The following is a 19,242-nucleotide window of genomic DNA, read 5'->3' as shown; positions in this document are numbered from 1 at the left end:
CTTCAATATCTTCTATGGCTTAGTCTCAGAAGTCACATACCATCATTTCCACAATATCTTATTGATCATATAGGTGACCCTTATTCAGTGTGGGAGGGAACTACACAAGAGCATGAATACCAGGAGGAAAGGACCGTTGGAAGTTATTTTAGAATCTGGCTAGTATACCACATGAATAATACCTTATATATATAGTAGAATTTCCAAAATTGGTTATATTGGGTTGGACAAGAATTAGTGAAAAAGCTTTATTTGAGAGATGGAACTTGATACATTAATCTTTCAAAGTAGCCAGTAATCATGATAATAATGCCTAATATTTTTATATCACTTTTAAATTGACAAGACACATCTATGTCCATTAAGTACGGGGCAGGTATTATTATCTCCATTTTATATATGAAGAAAGTTAAAGCTCATAAAAGTTGAATTTTTTTCCTAGGTTTGCAAATTAATACATGGTAGACTTGGAAACCTAAGCCAAAGTTATCTAAATCTTAGCTGTTATATCATTCTGTTGATGTGGAAATATTTAGTCAGGGAGAAGGAAGGAGAGATGCAGCCCATGTAAGGAGGCATGTAAATATTTACCAGGTAAGAACAGCAAGAACCTAAGAAAGTGTAAAAACTGATGTTTTTCCTCACTTGCCACAAATTTTCATTAGTCAGAGTCCTCTATATCTTCTTAAGTGGACAAATAATACTAAATGAGAGACTAAATTCTAAAATAATAATGAGAGAGTTAGCGAAGTATAAATTTTAAAAACTGAACCAAAATTTGTGACCTAGAGCAAGTAGGAGTAACTGTTGTATTTATATACATCATTGATCATCTCTGTATTCTAACAATAAGATTTCTATCAACCTATTTTTATTGCATTCTTGTATGGTTTTAAGTATAAGGTGCTTCACCTGATTAAACTCATATAATTCTAATTTCTCACAAAATTATGTTTTCTGGAAACTATTAAATTCATCTCACATCTGTACATCTTCTAGCCAAAGGAAAAGGAAGTGGAGGAGTAAAAACAGCCAAGTTATATGCCTGGGTAGCACTTCAGTCATTGCCAGAAGAAATGGTAATCAGTCCCTGCCTATTAGACTTTCTGGAAAAGGCTCTGGAAACTATCCCAATTACACCAATTGAAAGGAACTATACAAGTGAGTGTCCTCTTAAATACTTAACTGCCCATCACATGTATTTTGGGGTCCTGTTACTAGAAGGATTTTGTAATGCTTTTATAATACATTCAGTGATAAAGGAATTATAGAACTGAAAAAGAACTTGAGATACCATCTAGTCTTGGTGGGGTTTATGATTCCTCCGTGGCTACAGCTACTTAATGACAAAATTAACATCCTTAATCCTGTGTTTGAAGAAGCAAATGGCAACCCACTACAGTATTCTTTCCTGGGAAACCCCATGGATAGTGGAACCTGGCGGGCTGCAGCCCACACATTCACAAAAGTTGGACATGGCTTAGCAACTAAACAACAACAGGTCCTATATTAGAGTGACTCTTGGACTGGAAACACCCCTTGAGGACAATGGCAAAATTACCATTTTCTTTGTATGTTGTTTGGTACAGCAGCAGGAATCAAGAGTTTGAAGAAATGAGTAAGAGGTTTGAATAGGGGAAGATGTAATGAATAATGGGCTACAGAAGCCAGTGTTTCTGTGCATTCATACCCTGATCTCAGTACTAGCAAAAGAGAAAAAGATCTTTTAATAAATAGTTTGCCTTTACGCTAACAGTAAAACTTTAAATATTTTAAGCTGTTAGCTCTCAAGATGAAGATATGGGACATTTTGAAATACCAGATCCTATGGAAGAATCAACAACATCACTAGTATCATCTTCAACATCTGCTTACTCTTCCTTCCCTGTAGATGTTGTGGTTTATGTACGAGTTCAGGTAATATACTTCATCTATTCCTTTTTATTTTAAAGAAAAAAATTTTTTTAAGTTTATCTGAACATTTACAATATTAATTGCTTTTAAAGTTTTCTTAAGGTTTGTGGACCTCTAGTATGTCTATGATGGCCTAGAGGTTGCCTGAACCTCTGGAAAGTATATGTACAATTTTATGTGTTATTTATTTGTCTGCTGAGGAAGTTCATATCTTTGAGTGTTCAAAATTGAGATCTCATTCTTTTGTGGCAAAGGTAAAATATGTAAGTTAAAACTCTTTTTTAGCACATTATGCCTTTTAAAAATTATATCATGGCATCTGTATTTCTTATCATTATGGTTATTTGTGGGCAGACATAAAGTGAAATTGAGATATAAAGTCACAATAGTACCTTTTTTAGATTCTTCTAAGGGTTATATAATCATGTATTTAATAATTTTATTCTAAAATTCAGTCCTGTTTCAGGTCTGTTGGAGTATAGGTTTCCCCTCTAATACTGTGGGTTAAGTTCCAGACCACCACTGTAATAAAGCAAATATTGAAGTGAAGCAAGTTACTTTTTTAAATTTCCCAGTGCAAATAAAAATTGTTTACACTATCCTATATTCTATTAAGTATATAATAGTATTATATCTAAAATAAAACAATACCTACCTTAAGTAAAAATGCTATTAGAAAAGCTATACCATTAGACTTGCTCAAGGAGAGTTGCCACAAACTATCATTTTGTGAAAAAAAGAAAAAAAAACACTCAACATCTACAAAGCACAGTAAAATGAGATATGTTATATTAGCATCCAATTGAGTCTGTTTATTAAGGAGGATTTAACTTGTATCCAAACTTCAAGGTTTAGTTTACCTTCAATTAAAACTTTATGATCAGTCTCAAGAATAAAAGAAACACTAATGATCATTTCTTCAGATTAATTTCTATAAAAGCAATTTGGCCAAAAGAATTTCAGTCTGATCTTCTGGAGTTTTGCACTAGCTTTTTTGAAGATCTGATGAAAACATAAGTGAGGCCTGGAGAGTTTGTAAAGCTTCAGTTATAAATGCAATAATAGCCTTTTAAAATTTTGGCATAAAGAAATTACTTGCTTTAAAATATTTGATTATGAACAACGTGGACATAAATTTAATGTTCTGAATTATCGAAATGCCTACATATTTACTGTTTAGAATTCCTCAAATATTTAGTTTTAAAAGTGATACGATTTTGTTAATGCATTTTGGTTAATGTATATGTGTCTGTTTGAAAAAGGGAGGGCAGGGCGTTAAACTCAAAATAATAAATTTGATATATGTAGACTGAAATGGAAACTGAATGTAATTTCTGGAGTCCAACTGAAAAATTTTTAATCACCTAATTCCCTGGTGGCTTAGAGAGTAAAGTGCCTGCCTGCAATGCAGGAGACCCAGGTTCGATTCCTGAGTCAGGAAGATCCCCTGGAGAAGTAAATGGCAACCCACTCCAGTACCCTTGCCTGGAAAATCCCATGAATGGAGGAGCCTGGTAGGCTACAGTCCATGGGGTCGCAAAGAGTCGGACACGACTGAGCGACTTCACTTCCTAGAAATTTTTCTTTGTCTTTCTGTACTTTTCAGCCCTCACAGATCAAGTTTAGCTGTTTACCAGTGTCAAGAGTAGAATGCATGCTAAAGCTGCCATCCCTGGATTTGGTGTTTTCTTCAAACCGAGGAGAACTGGAGACTTTAGGGGCTGCATATCCTGCAGAGACCTTATCCCCTGGAGGTAGTGCTCCTCCAAGCGGAACAAAAACCTCCTCGAGCAAAACTGGAGTACCAGGTGTGGAAACATTCTTTTATTCAATTAGCATAAAAAGCCAAGTACTATTTTAATAGTAATTAGTAAACATTTCCAAATAAATATATTTGGAAAAGGAGAATATTTGAGAATTAGGGTATTTATAGAAAAAATCTATAGTGGATCAAAGTTTTGAGTGTATTTCATTATACCCAAGGAATGGCAGTTGCACAGCGTTTTGTTGTCCATTCATGTGCATATCACATGTAATGTGAAGTGTGAATGATAATGTGTTCAAGTACTTTTGAATGTTTTATTTTATGCTGTATTTTTACGTTATGAGTGATCAGTGTTGCAAATGGTAGGTAAGAGCTGTAGTATTATCTTGCAAGGATTTCTTATCACACTGAATTAAAAGTATATCAAATTGTGTGTTTATGTATAAAAAAAATCTTAGTGGTAAAATGTTGTTACTTAATCCAAACATCCGTTTCATGAAAGGTTTAGGTATTAGAGTAGAACCGATGATTTCCTGATGAGACAGTCATTTTCCACTCAGTGTCATTTCTGCCCTAAAACTCTGGAGGTCACAAATGCAGGAAGTGAAGATTTTATGGGACATTTTTAAAAAGAAAGGCCAGAATGAATGAAAATGTAAAAGAACTGATAAGAGAACTAATAAAAAGACAGTTTAACAGTTCTACCCCTAAAGCAGATATTGGAATATTCACTTTTTTCTTAATATCAAAATGTGATAAATTAACACAAATTATTATAGCAGTATATATGCACTATGCTAGGAATATATAATGAAAGGAATATAATATGCTATTTTATAATAAGCTATTTATTATTTATTTATAATCTATGTTTATGCCCATGTTTCTTTTAGAAAATGAAAAAGTGAAGTAGCACCCCTTATGTTATCATAATAAAACATGCAGGAAGGAAGGATGATGAGAATAAATGTATAAGAAATGTAGATTATGACAATATCCATTCTTTGAAAAGGTCTTTATGAACTTGACTGAGTTCTGGATCAGTGCTAAGGGCTGGATATACTGTAGTGAACTTAGCTAACAAGCATATTCCCTGCTAATGTGAACTGAATTGAATTTGGAGAAATAGATAATAAGCAAACAAGTATATTTTCAGTGAAAACATGAAGGTGGTAAGTATGAGTTAGCCACATAGACAGCTGGGGGAATAAAACACTCCAGGTTACAGAGTATAAAATCTATAAAGTAGGAAAGAGTTTGACAACTCTTTGAAATTAGCCTGTTCCACTCATGGTGAATGTTGGCAATAGGCCTTCTTGATTTCTAAGAGAGAGACCTTTAACTTTCTACTTTTGTGTATGTAGCTCTGTTTCCACTGTTTCTGTGGAAATGTGGACTCCAGTTGTATGATTTGGATTTTTTACAATTCATTCTCCTCCACTGCTTAACACTCAGCTATTTTGTACCTCTTCCAACCGCCTGCTTCCAGTAGAACAAAGGAGAAATTAAACAGGAAACCTTGGAGTTGGCCAGTCATATGTATAAATAATTATTTCAACAATGAACAGAATATTCAGCCCTGGTTTATACAGTATATTAACAGGAAAATACATCTAAGCCCTCATGTTAAGGATTTAAATCTACTGATCAGTTAATGTTTGACTATTTCCATTTTATTTTCAAATCATGTTTGGTTCTTGAGACTATATTAAGGACAGTTTTTTTTAGTACTTTCTGTGTTTTATTCTATTTTGGGTTTCTTGTGTTCCCTATAGGCTCATCAGGATTAGGCAGCCCTCTTGGCAGAAGTCGACATAGTAGTAGTCAGTCCGATCTGACCAGTTCCAGCAGCAGTTCCTCTGGGCTGAGCTTCACTGCATGCATGTCTGACTTTTCCCTTTATGTATTTCATCCATATGGAGCAGGGAAACAAAAAACCGCTGTTTCTGGCCTTACACCTGGATCAGGAGGATTAGGTATACTTAGCATGTTTGCATCTTTTCCAAATTTATCACATCTTTTCAAGTTTTCATCTTTTTAAAAATGATGTTATCTTTAATTAATGGATATAAAATGAGATCAGAAACTTTATTTTTCTTCTTGATAATATCTATCCTGTCTCTACATTAAATAAACAGAAATATGAAATAAGTAATGTAGGTAAATCATATAAGATTTTAAAATTCAAAATATTTTATAAGTGATATACACTGTGTAATCTCTTCAGATATGAGGTTACTTATGTTACTTAAGTGTTTAAATGTTTCATCAAATTGCTATTTGTATAAAAAGTTATATTCTGTCAATAGTTAAAATTTTAAATTTGTACATCATCACATTTGTTAATTTAAAATGATACTCTTTAATATGACTAGACTATTTAGTGAACTTAAATTCCACTGCCATTTTAAAGTACAGATTTACCACTAAAAATACATACGATGTTGGTATTAGTGAATGTTACTAACTTATTTAGACAAATAATAGATACACTCCATGTAGGTGCTGGTTTTTGTTGAGATGTAAAAATCACCAGTTATGGTTATGGACTTGAACCTATTACTGTTAGGAATGTCCAGTGTTCATTATGTCATTCTGCTTAAATTTTTAACCTCATTTAAGTGATTTTAATTAATAGCATATTATAGCCTATTGAATAACTTCATGTAACTAGTTGTTGGGGATTTTTGTGTGTGTATATATATGTGTGTGTGTGTGTGTGTGTGTTTTCACGTGTATTTTTTTTTAAGGGAATGTAGATGAAGAACCCACTTCAGTCACTGGTCGAAAAGACTCACTCAGTATAAATCTCGAGTTTGTAAAAGTGAGTTTGTCTCGGATAAGGCGTTCTGGAGGTGCCTCATTTTTTGAAAGTCAGTCTGTAAGCAAGTCTGCAAGCAAAATGGATACTACGCTAATAAATATATCTGGTATTCAATTTTATATTTTTTAATTGAAATATTGTTCTTCCAGAATTAAATAAGGGCCTCCTTTTAAGTGTTTAAATATTAAATAATTTAATAATATTAAGCATTTAGTGATAAACTGATTTAAAGGAGAAGAATAACTTCCAGCCAAGTACTATCTCAGTCCAGTGAGATATCAGTTTTAGAAATAGGATTTCTAGATACATACATGGAAATAGCACACAAGAGCCAAAATATGCCTATTTAAGTCACTAAAAACTGCTTCTTCACTTCTCTACCATGACTTGGTACAACTTCTGACTTATTTTTTGATTTTTTAATTATAAAATCTAACACTAAGGAGGAATGGGTGTTGAAAATTTTTTACTTGGTATCGTAAGATCTTGAGTTGTGTACCTGTGTATCACTAGCTTTATTATAAAGCTAACTAGTTATATATGATGGACAAATCACTTGCTCATTTTCTGTACACTGTGATTTGAGTATTTAAAATTGAGTAGAACATTTTGAAGAATTCAGAGTACTAAGTGAGTGAAAACTTTAAAAATTATTCCAACAAATACAGGTAAGTACACTTAATCCACTCAACACAATATATGTTTGGTCATTCAGCAAACATATAATTGAGCCTGTATTTTACAGTGAACTTGTGCCAGGCACCCTGCTAGGTGCTTGAAGATGCCCATGTGAATAAGGCAAGGTCTTAGGAGTAGACAAATTACAGTGCAGTGTGACAAATCCTATAATAGAGGCTTACTTAACGAGGAGGAAACAAATTCTGTTTCATATAAGAGAGGAGAGAAGGTTTCACAAAGGATATGATGTTGGGGCCAGTCTTCAAAATTATGTAGGAATATTCTTGGCTATGGCAACATGGTATTTAATGGTCAGAGCATCAAAAAGTATGCTTTTGGATCATACTTTGATTCACTGAGTTAAAGCATAGGTGTAACTGAACACTGAGTTAGTTGTACAAAGTAGATGGGCCCAGAGACAGGGAGGACTTGACTGGAGGTAAAGCTGATAAAACAGCCCAGGACATGACTGTGGGGTGGGGGGACTCATACCATGCTAAAAAATGGGGTTCTGATCCTTTGGGCAAGGAGAAGCCATTAGCAGTTTTTAAGAACTGTATGACAACACTGTCCTTAAAGATAGCAATACTGTACTGTACACTGAAAAATCTGTTATGAGGGTAGATTTCATGTTAAGTATTCTTGCCACAAAAAAAAGAACAACCAAAATTATACATGAATTATAAAATAATCTATGTTTTTTAAAAAGGAATGTTTTATGTTTTAAAACCTATGTTTTAAAAAAGGAATGATCCTTAAGATTAGGAAGAGAGCTGACGGGAGAATGGTAAGAGATGGTAAAGTGGAAAGATGCTTGGGGACACTGTCTGAAGTAGACTAAGCAATAGGGGATGAGGGCCTGAATTGTGATAGTAAAAAAAGAGAGAGAATGGTTTCAAGATAAATATGAGAATCCACAAGCTTAAGGACAAGTTGTATGAGGAGCAATAGAGGAGACAACAATTGCCTCAGGCTTTTAGCTTAGGTAACTCAAGGGGCAGTGAGGTCACTACCTTTAGAAAATAAAGAAGGAAACGCTTATATGACAGTGAGGTGGAAGGATCTGATAGGCAATTGGCTATTGGGCTGTGTGGATATGGGCTCAGGCTGAAATGGGAACTTCAGGTTTAGGGGACGCTGACATGTGAATGCAACAGAAGCTCTGGTGGAGGACTGGAGGAGCACCTGAAGCAGAAGTAGCAGAGCAAAAACCCCAAGACAGCCATCAGAACACTTTGAGACTGACAATTTGTTGCCTAGCTGGTAAAGAGTCCACCTGCAATGCAGGAGACCTGGGTTCAATCCCTGGATTGGGAAGATCCCCTGGAGAAGGGAAAGGCTACCCACTCCAGTATTCTGGCCTGGAGAATTCCATGAACTGTACAGTCCATGGGGTCGCAAAGAGTCAGACACAACTGAGTGACTTTCACTCACAAAACACTAACTTCTGCCATACAGTTACTTGGTTTGCAGCTGCTTTTGAAGAAGTCTGTATTCTAGCTAATCCTGATGATTCATTTTCCGTATGTGAGAGGAGCCCTATGTTAAAGCTGGAAGCTGTCTATAAGACTGATCTCAGGTCCTGTGTGAGAATTTCACGATAAAGTGGTAACAGAATTCCAGTTTGCTCTCACCTCAAAAATGGAAGTGGAACTAATGGTGCTAGAATGTGCTATTTTTATCAGCTGTGAAAGGAACACATTATCACTTACTGATCATACTATATATCTCATTTTGGTATTTCAAGAATTGTAACAGTATTATAATTCAGTTGTGTAATATTATATCTACTATGTGAAAATATTAAAGGTTTTGGAAATATGTTCTAACAAATTTTATTTATGTATCAGCTGTTTGTGATATAGGGTCTGCTTCCTTTAAATATGACATGCGCCGCCTCAGTGAAATTCTGGCATTTCCAAGAGCCTGGTATAGGAGGAGTATTGCAAGACGCCTATTCCTTGGAGACCAAACTATTAATTTGCCAAGTAAGCTTGTTTATGTAATTATAGATTATACTTAGGCTGCTTTTAATTTTGATTACAATAATGATAAGATCCATGACTGATAACACAAACTTTGTCTTACTTGGTAAACTACCCTGCAGTTGTTTTACTCATTCAGTAAATGTCAGTGGAGCCCCTTTGATGTGCTGGTAACCACTGGGAATGTACTAGCATTGGAGGTCAGAAAATGCTTGCTCCCTCAGGGATTATTTTGTTCTGTGATGATTACCCTATAATCTCCGTAAAATCTGGAAATGCATGAATAAATTTAACCAACTTAATCATGGTTAAACATGGAAAATAGAAAATATTAGGGACATGCTACCATATTTCATTTTTTCTCTTCAACATAGATATTGCTGTAGTATTACACTGTGTAAGTGACAGTTAAGAGTTAGCATTATACAGTAGAAAATATTAGAAATTTGGATTCTAGGTCTGTTCCCTCATCTGTAATATGGGACAGAGTGTCTGCCCTACCCTTCTCATATATTTTCTGTGAGAATTAAATAACATGCTGGAACTTTGCAGACTGGACATTGTATAGTTTTCAGAGAACTTGAAGAAATATAAAATGTGATTAGAAGTGGTGGAGTGGTGAAATTTCTTGTTTTATAGCATGGAGATATTATCCTGTTAATTTTGTTTTTGTTATCTACTTTCCTTTTAGCATCTGGCCCAGGGACACCTGATTCCATTGAAGGTGTAAGCCAACACCTTTCTCCTGAATCATCAAGAAAAGCTTACTGCAGGACCTGGGAGCAGCCTAGTCAGTCAGCCTCCTTCACCCACATGCCTCAGTCACCTAATGTGTTCAATGAGCACATGACGAACAGCACCATGTCACCAGGGACAGCAGCTCAGAGCCTAAAATCCCCAGCTTCCATAAGGTCAAGGAGTGTGTCCGATTCTTCAGTTCCCCGAAGAGGTAACACTGTTCTTTTGTTATCGGTAGCCCTCTAGAGCTCCTAATATAAAAATCTTAATTAGTCACTGCCAGATTTTTGCCCCAACTGCAGGAAGAAATTCTCTTAAAGGTTTTTATGGAAGATGTGGGGTGGGGGGAGGAGTTCCAAACACAACAACACACACACACACACACACACACACTTCACAGTATTTGCTAGTAGATGAGAGAGCTGGACGGCTAGTTGCTTTGAAAAGGGATAAGGAGAAAGAAATGAGCATAGTGTTAGCATGCTCCATATGGTAGTTATTGTTAGAAGTAAAACAAACCTACAGTGTTGTAAAAGGTACTTGATATTGAAAAAGTTGTCATTCTTTTATTCAGCTAGTTTTTAACTTTCTTATGTGCTCAACACTCGACTTGTGTCTAAGTACATAAAATGGTGCAGTTAATGTCACAAGGTAATAGATTATAGAGTATAATTACAGAGTATAATGAGCAAAGCCAGGACTCAAGATGCATACTGAGTCCATAAGAACACAGAAGACAGGCATCCCGGTGAGCCTCTGCATTTCATAATGGTACCTGCCTTCCAAGTTCTTTTTGGCAGCAGCAACATGATTTTCGGCTTTGTTAGGAAAGTCTTAGGGCGATAAATGACCCGTGCTGCTGTATATCATGCACACCAGCATCTCCTCATATGAAATGGAGATCATACAGACCTTTATGAGCCTTCAAGAAGTAAAACTGAACAGTCAGTAAATGGTAAATACTATTTTAGAGATAGTGTGACAGCTAGTAAATGTTAGTTAGCTTTAACACAGAAATATCATAATTTTACTTTTTGGATTATAGTAATAGGAGTGATCTTTGCTTTGTAATTGGCTGAACATCTATATAAATAAATGTACATTTTATGTTCTATTTTTAGATTCACTTTCAAAAACATCAACTCCTTTTAACAAATCAAACAAAGCAGCAAGCCAACAAGGGACCCCATGGGAAACACTTGTCGTGTTTGCTATCAACTTGAAGCAATTAAACGTTCAAATGAATATGAGTAATGTAATGGGAAATACAACGTAAGCTATTCAGATACAAAGAAAATATATTTAATCACCATATATAATTTTTCTAATTGTTGTAAAGCAATACAAAACCTTTTTCAAATGCTGAAATGTTTGAGACAGTAAAGACAATAGATAAATTGCTTTATCCTGAAAATGGTTTAATCCTAAAGATACTGTAACATAAAAACAGCATGAAATACATGCTCTAAAAAGATAGAAAATAAGGAAAATAGCATAATTTTCTAGCTAAGAAGAAAGCATCATTATTAATATTCAAATGTTTACCATAGTTTTTATAAGAAATGTATTTTCATTGTCCAATTTTTTTTTTGAAATCATATAACTCCTGTTTTAATTCATGACATTGGAAGCCATATGTCTATTTAATAAGCCTTTTTTCTTTTTGATAGCTGGACAACTAGTGGTTTGAAGAGCCAAGGCCGCCTGTCAGTAGGAAGTAATCGAGATCGAGAAATAAGCATGTCTGTTGGTCTGGGAAGATCACAGTTAGATTCTAAAGGAGGAGTAGTTGGAGGAACTATAGATGTAAATGCTTTGGAGATGGTTGGTATGTTGAAATTTATAGCTGAAAAATATACTGAGAAAAGCATTTGAAAATTGATTTTGATGAGTTTTTATTAGGCATTTCTGTGAAAAGTCATTACTGTTTCTATTTTAGCTCATATTTCTGAACATCCAAACCAGCAACCCAGTCACAAAATTCAGATTACTATGGGTTCTACGGAAGCTCGTGTGGATTACATGGGCTCAAGTATTCTCATGGGTATCTTCAGTAATGCTGACCTCAAACTTCAAGATGAATGGAAAGTAAATCTGTATAACACACTGGATTCAAGCATGACTGATAAAAGGTATTTAGTGAAATATTACTTTTTCAGTACTTTACATGACTGCTCTTAACATATTTTCTATCATCCAGTGAAAAGACTCAAACTATTTTTCCTGCAATTACATGATTTTTATGTCATACAATTAATATGAATGAAAAGCTGGTGGGGAAGAGATTTTTTTTTTGGGTGCTTTTAAACTATTTTCTATAAGATGTATGATAAAGACTCTGTTTTATGCTCTAGTGAAATTTTTGTCCATGGAGATCTGAAGTGGGATATTTTCCAAGTAATGATATCAAGATCAACTACACCAGACCTGATAAAAATAGGAATGAAGCTCCAGGAATTTTTCACTCAGCAGTTTGACACCAGCAAACGAGCTCTGTCTACCTGGGGACCAGTTCCTTATCTTCCACCTAAGACAATGACTAATAACCTAGAGAAAAGTTCACAAGAACAATGTAAGAGTTATAAAACTAAGACTTTATATATCTTTCACTGTGTTACAATTTTAATTTAAAACATTTAAATATCATACTTACAAAGGGGTCCATATGCTCTTTATCCTACTCACTCAGCAAAGTACTCATGTCCTACCCACCAATGGAATCAGAAGCCATCATTTGGAAAGACATTCATTCATTATCTCCCCTGCCACAATCCATCTATAATCATATCATTATTACAAACTACATCACTATATTACAAATTAATACTTTTTACATAATTACTTACAACTAATGATTTTGATTCTGAATAACTTACATTGTATTTCTTATTACATTATTCACATTCATTTGATTGTTTAATACATTCAATTATACTCCATGCTCTTGAATATTAATTATGATAATACCATGTTCTGGTTCAGAGCACGGGCCATGGAATCAGAATGTCTGAATTTGGGTTTATTGACTGTGTCATGTTGCACAGTTTATTATTTTCAATCAGTAATTCAAATATTATGTATCAACTATGTTCTTAAGCACTGTTTTAGGCATAGGGGATCTACTAGTGAAGAAAGTTCCTATTCTCCATTAAATTTTAATGGGAGAGACAGACCATAACTAATAACCAAATGTGTAAGATAATTTCAGGTAGAGAGAAGTGCTGAGAAAAAGAACAAAGCAGGGGAAGAATATAGAGAATGACAGTCTGTGAGGATAAATATTTTAGAAAGGGTGGTAAAGGAAACCTTTTCTAAAATGAAAGAGCTAGGCTAAGATCTTGGAAGAAGAGTTCTAGGCAAAGCATCCTATGAGAAGGTGCAAAGCCCCTACAGTTGGGAGGAAACTTGCTTGTTTGATGATCATTAAGGTGGCCGGCCCACTGTGGTGAAACAGTGAGCAAGCAGGAAAATACTGAACATGAATTCAAAGAAGCTGCAGATAAGGTTTTTAATATGTTGGGGAGCTACTGGAAGAATTCTGAACAGATGTGATACTATTTGATTTACTTCTTACAAAAATAATCCTTTTTAAAGCATCACTCTGGCTTCTGTGTGGGGAACAGACTGAGGTGGTTAAGAATGAAAGTAAGGAAATCACTGCAGTAATCACTATTACTACAATAACTGCTATTACTACACACTTACACTTTTAATACCATTGTAAGGAGGATATCCTGAGAGTCCAGGCAAAAGACAGTGGTGGCTTTAACTAGATTGATAGAGTTAAAAGTGAAAGGTGGTCTGTAGTAGGATAACTTTTAATGATTTATTATCACAGAAGCAGTACATGTGCATTGGGAAACAATGTGCATTAGGAAAGAATGTAGATATCCAAGCAAAAAATAAAAACCTCACATTCTGCCCAGAAATCATCACTGTGATTACTTTATATAGAGTATATACTTTCAGATACTTTTCTAGGCACACATGCGTGTGCACACATACACACACACACACACACACACACACATACATATATACACTGTTTACCAGACTATTATTGTTTTGTAACCTTTTCCAGTCAACAATCTCAAAATTTCCGTTACATTATCTCCTCTAGCCACCTCATCGCAGTTGGCAACTGACCTTAAACCCAGTTGTAAACCCAGTTTACAACTGGGTTATCCAAACCAGTATATCCAATTGAAGATCACAGGTTAAAAATAGTTATGTTTCTTTACTCTTTTTAAATTCTACTGAATTTAGTCCCTCGCTAAGTAAGAGACTTGGCCAATTGTCCTGTAGAATATCCTACTTTCTCAGTCTTTCAGTTGTCTTTTTGTGGTTTCATTTATCTTGTTCTCCAAGTCCCTGCATTACCTTTAAACTGGAATTGGTATCAGACATAAACTAACAGATGGATATTCCCCAAAGTGTCTGGCCTAGACTTTTCCAAAAACCTTTGTCATGGACAACAGACAAACAGGCTTAAGGAGTTGTCTTGGATTAAAGGGAACTAAAGAGATACGCAAACTATATACAATGCATGATCTTTAGATGGATCCGGAATGAGAACTGTAGAAAACAGCCAAAAGGATATTACTGAAAGAAGTGGGTAATACAAATACGAACTGTACAGTGAGAAACGTGTGAGGTTTGCAGGCCCGCACACAGTTTTTTAATAGTAATGAGTACTGTGGTACTACGTGATCTATGCCTGGTGGAATCCTGATGGAAGTGTGGATATGAAGGGCCAACTTTAAGTAATACATGGATTTTTGACTTTGTGGAGGTTCAGTGTCCCTGTGTATCAACCCCCATGTTGTTCAGTGTTCAACTGTGTATCTGATTAGCTCTCCTTGAACTTTAATGTGCATCTGAAACGCCTGGAGATCTTATTAAAATGCAGATTCTGATACAGTAAATATGGAATAGACATAAGAGTGAATTTCTAACAAGCTCCCAAGTCATGCTGATGCTGCTGGTTCTCAGACCTCACTTTTGAGTAGCAAGGTTATAAAAGATTTTTTTTTTAAGTACGTAAAATCAGGCATCTGCCTTTGATATCTAGGTCTGCTCTGATCACTGGTTTACTTAACCCCTCTCCTGTAAACTAGGTGTTTTCTCTAGATGACACACCTTGTTTATAGTTACTGTGAGAATTGCATAAAACTTCACGCAGGCACTTTATACATCATTATTACAGAAGCATTAGTTATAATTATTATTAAAAGGTTGTTACTTTCCTTAGTTCTATCCATCTTTACACAGCATCTTTTCCAAGACTGTATCCTTACTAGCTTTCGCTTAATGTTAACCAGGGACTGAATTGTTTTATCCCTTATCTGAGTCACTTTAGTTGTAGAAAGTAGCCATGTGCTCTCTTCCTGCCCAGCACTCAGGATGTTCATGAGACACTTCTGGATAAATGGTTTTTTGTTTTCTTGCAGTGCTCGATGCAGCGCATCATCGACATTGGCCTGGAGTATTGAAGGTGGTATCAGGATGCCACATATCCTTATTTCAGATTCCGTTACCTGAAGATGGAATGCAGTTTGGAGGATCAATGAGCTTACATGGAAATCATATGACACTAGCTTGTTTTCATGGCCCAAATTTCCGTTCAAAATCCTGGGCCCTTTTTCATTTAGAGGAACCAAATATTGCTTTTTGGACTGAAGCTCAGAAAATATGGGAAGATGGTAAACTGCCATTTTCAGCTTTCACTTTTACCCATCTTCTTATATGATTATATATGACAAAGTAATTTTCTTTTCCCATATCATTTATTTTTCTTATGATACTTCTGAAATCCATCCCTATTATTATGTACCTGACATGTTAAGGAGTTAGTTTACTGTCAGTGAGTCAGTATCTATGAAGTCTGGCACATGTTAAAGGGCTTATTTCTGAATTTACCATCTTATTCTGTTTTTCACTTAGGCAATTAAATTTCTGCTGCCATGGCTGGTCGTAGTTAGTCACAGTTATTGTAAACACCTCTTAGAGAAACATGAAGAGAGGACAGTACACAGTGGCGGTGTAAGGAAACTACTGCCAGTCAGGACTTTTTACGAAGCTTCTATGGACAAGGCTGTACTTCTGCCTCTATCTACAGTTTCCTTTAGCTTTAATTTTCTATTCTATGATTTCTTAATGATGAAGGAGATAAATGCTTGATGTTCTTCATCTTCTTGGGGATAAATCCAGTTATAACTAAAAGAAAAAGTTTGACTTTTTTTTCTCACCTAATGTACTGCCTATTTTTACAACCCTTCTCTATGTATGACTTACCTAGCTGAATCTATTGCTCTAGGGCCACAACTCTGCTTCCATCTAAAATATAGTTTGTTACATTAAGAAACTTGTTCCCCCCTCTAGGCTCTAGTGATCACTCTACATATATTGTACAAACACTGGATTTTCATCTGGGCCATAATACCATGGTCACCAAACCATGTGGTGCTTTGGAAAGTCCTATGGCAACAATAACCAAGATAACCAGGCGTCGCCATGAAAATCCACCCCATGGAGTAGCAAGTGTGAAAGAATGGTTCAATTATGTTACGGCCACAAGGAATGAAGGTTAAAAGTTTGATTCTTTGGAAAGATCTGTTTTGTATTCTCTATTTTTGGTTCTGTTGACTGTGTTTAGAATTTAAGTGGAGGGAGCATTAATTAATTAAAGTGGAGGAGGGAGCATTTCCATTTCTTTCAACAAGCTTCATTTTATTCTAGCACTCTAAGTAGCAATATTACTACATGATTCAACACCCTAGCAGTGCAACAAACATCTCATGGACTAAAATTATTTTTGATGTAATGAAAACATTCAAAATAAAATTGGCTTACATAAGTGAAATTAAGTTTATTATAATTTGAAAAGATATTTTTATACTAATGTTCACAATTGGAGGTTTGGGAAAGTTATTACACAACTAAATAACAATAACACAAAGTTCTGATGGCTGGAATAAAATGAAACTAAATATTAGTATTCCAGTGAAAGTCATAAGTTTAATAAAGAGTGCTTTTGATGAATTTTTCATTTGATTAGATTCACTGGTCTCGCAGTAATGCATTCATGAAAATTCTTATTCTGTGGTTGTTTTTCTGTTACAGTTTAGAGTACTGCTTTTTATCAATCATTTCATCTGTATTGAAAAGCTGACTAAATTGAGACATGTTAAGACTTGAATGTTTTGCTTAAAAATGACTTCTTTTCAGAGTGGAAAAGATGGCTTGGGCCTCGTGGAAAATAGTTGCTATGCCCTAGCAAACCTAGGGATCAAAGACTGTTAAAAATGTTCTGAGAACAAAGGAGGATAAGGAAGTAAATTAGAAAATTCTGCATGTATTGTTTATTCTACCTTCTAAATAAGACACTTTGGGGGAAGGAGTTCTTTTGGACTGGGATACTGTGGAGGGCTGTTAGCATACTGAACTGCTACCTGTGTAACTAGAAAATGCTAATTTTTATATGACAACTCTGATGTTACCACAGCACATATGTTGGGGAAACTCAGGACTTATACCTACTCCCAAGATCGGGGTTGTATTTAATCATACCTTATCAGAGAGAATTATTTGACCTATGAAAAACTTTCGAGCTTAATAAAGCTCTTAAATTCAGATATGATTTCAATTGAGAATAATATTCAAAGTTTAAGAAACAAAAAATGTATTGGATTTATCCAAAACCATGTTATAAAATCTTCAGTATTGAGAATAGTGACAGGTGGATTCTTTACAGTCTGAGCCACCAAGGAAGTCCATTTGTGTATGGATGTATATATAAATACATGTGTCCATATTTATATCTGGGGGCTTCCCAGGTGGCCCTAGTGGTAAAGAGTCTGCCTGCCAGTGCAGGAGATGCCAGAGACTCAGGTGCAATCCCTGGGTCAGGAAAATCCCCTGGAGTAGGAAATGGCACCCCATTCCAGTATTCTTGCCTAGAAAATTTCATGGACAGAGGAGCCTGGTGGGCTACAGTCCATGGGGTAGCAAAGAGTCAGACACATATGCCGGACCGAGCACATGACATGTGATTGAGCACAGCTCACATATTTTATCTATATGGTATATAACCAGTCTCAAAGCCAAAGCTTTAATATGCCTCTTCTTAAAAAATGTCTTCATTTTCCATTTTGAAATGATAAAAGTTCTGTATATCAGTGTCAGGACAGCTATATGCTTATCAATGCCTATTAATATGATTCTTACTGTCTTTATTATGCTTGTAGAGCTAAACCTGCTTCGTAATGTTGATGCTAATAACACTGAGAACAGCACAACAGTGAAGAATTCTAGTTTGCTCAGTGGATTTAGAGGAGGTTCTAGCTACAATCATGAAACAGAGACAATCTTTGCACTACCAAGAATGCAGCTTGACTTTAAATCCATTCATGTTCAAGAACCACAAGAACCTTCATTACAGGGTATGTGGAAAACAACCTTTAGTTTCTAAAGTTAACTAAGAAAATTCTACAGGATCTTCAAGCTTCCTTTTTTCCCCAAAGATTATTTTTGTTTTACAATGAAACTGATTTTCTGGTTTAAACTGATTTATATTCTTACCAGCTATATGACGTCTGGCAAAAAATGTACTCCATTTGTGCCTCTTCTTCCTCAAATGGAGCTAACAGGACTTCATTAGGTTTTTATGAGGACTAAATAACATATACTTCTATAATGCTCGTAAATAATCATCATCATCCTATAAATCACATACAGAAACTACTGGTTTCTCTATAGTTGCATTTAAGTGGATGCCTTTACATGGACCCATGTAAATCCTTTGTTAATGTGAAAAGGGACTTATTTCAACAATCTTTTAATATAGAAGAACTCTGCCATTGCAGATGCCAGCCTGAAGCCAAAGGTAGAATGCAGTGTGGTGACAGAGTTCACTGACCACATCTGTGTGACGATGGATGCTGAGCTCATCATGTTTCTTCATGATTTAGTGTCAGCTTACCTTAAAGAAAAAGAAAAAGGTGGGTAACATAGTTGGTTTTTTTCACTACCATTTACATGAATTTGACCCAGACTTGCCCGTGAGTGTCCAGGAGTCTCCGGCGGAGGCGTGGGTCGGCGGTGGCCTGCTGCAGGGTTGGAGGCACTGAGTATAGCAGCACATGCACGGGACTTCTTGAAGGAGGTCAACATTATCTTCATTGGCCCATCAAAACCAGACCCAGCTTCCCCCTCAGTCAGTCTCTCCCATCAGGAAGCTTGCAAAAGCCTCTTATCCTTCTCCATTAGAGGGCAGATAAACTGAAGGCCACAATCACAGAAAACTAACCAATCTGATCACATGAACCACAGCCTTATCT

The 19,242-nt window shown here is 35.5% G+C and overlaps 1 protein-coding gene across 9 annotated transcripts in view; it reads left to right on the top strand.

Moving 5' to 3' along the window:
• The window catches only part of KIAA1109 (KIAA1109 ortholog), a 196,994-nt gene that overhangs the window by 169,126 nt on the left and 8,626 nt on the right, over positions 1 to 19,242 (top strand). For 8 of the 9 annotated variants that reach the window (XM_043487162.1, XM_043487171.1, XM_043487179.1 and 5 more), the window contains 15 exons: positions 1,000 to 1,161; positions 1,778 to 1,917; positions 3,521 to 3,722; positions 5,455 to 5,655; positions 6,430 to 6,609; positions 9,032 to 9,169; positions 9,858 to 10,115; positions 11,026 to 11,176; positions 11,575 to 11,732; positions 11,844 to 12,036; positions 12,259 to 12,476; positions 15,355 to 15,606; positions 16,286 to 16,489; positions 18,151 to 18,345; positions 18,769 to 18,903. In XM_043487162.1, the coding sequence (XP_043343097.1) occupies positions 1,000 to 1,161; positions 1,778 to 1,917; positions 3,521 to 3,722; positions 5,455 to 5,655; positions 6,430 to 6,609; positions 9,032 to 9,169; positions 9,858 to 10,115; positions 11,026 to 11,176; positions 11,575 to 11,732; positions 11,844 to 12,036; positions 12,259 to 12,476; positions 15,355 to 15,606; positions 16,286 to 16,489; positions 18,151 to 18,345; positions 18,769 to 18,903 (2,787 nt within the window). Of the gene's footprint in view, positions 1 to 999; positions 1,162 to 1,777; positions 1,918 to 3,520; positions 3,723 to 5,454; positions 5,656 to 6,429; positions 6,610 to 9,031; positions 9,170 to 9,857; positions 10,116 to 11,025; positions 11,177 to 11,574; positions 11,733 to 11,843; positions 12,037 to 12,258; positions 12,477 to 15,354; positions 15,607 to 16,285; positions 16,490 to 18,150; positions 18,346 to 18,768; positions 18,904 to 19,242 lie in introns of those variants that run through there. The other variant, XM_043487203.1, reaches the window with a different exon arrangement.

Source organism: Cervus canadensis, chromosome 1 (genome assembly GCF_019320065.1).
Source record: "Cervus canadensis isolate Bull #8, Minnesota chromosome 1, ASM1932006v1, whole genome shotgun sequence".
NCBI classification, from domain to species: Eukaryota; Metazoa; Chordata; class Mammalia; order Artiodactyla; family Cervidae; genus Cervus; species Cervus canadensis.
Note: the sequence above shows the minus strand (reverse complement) of the source record. Positions and strands in the feature narration are given on the sequence as shown.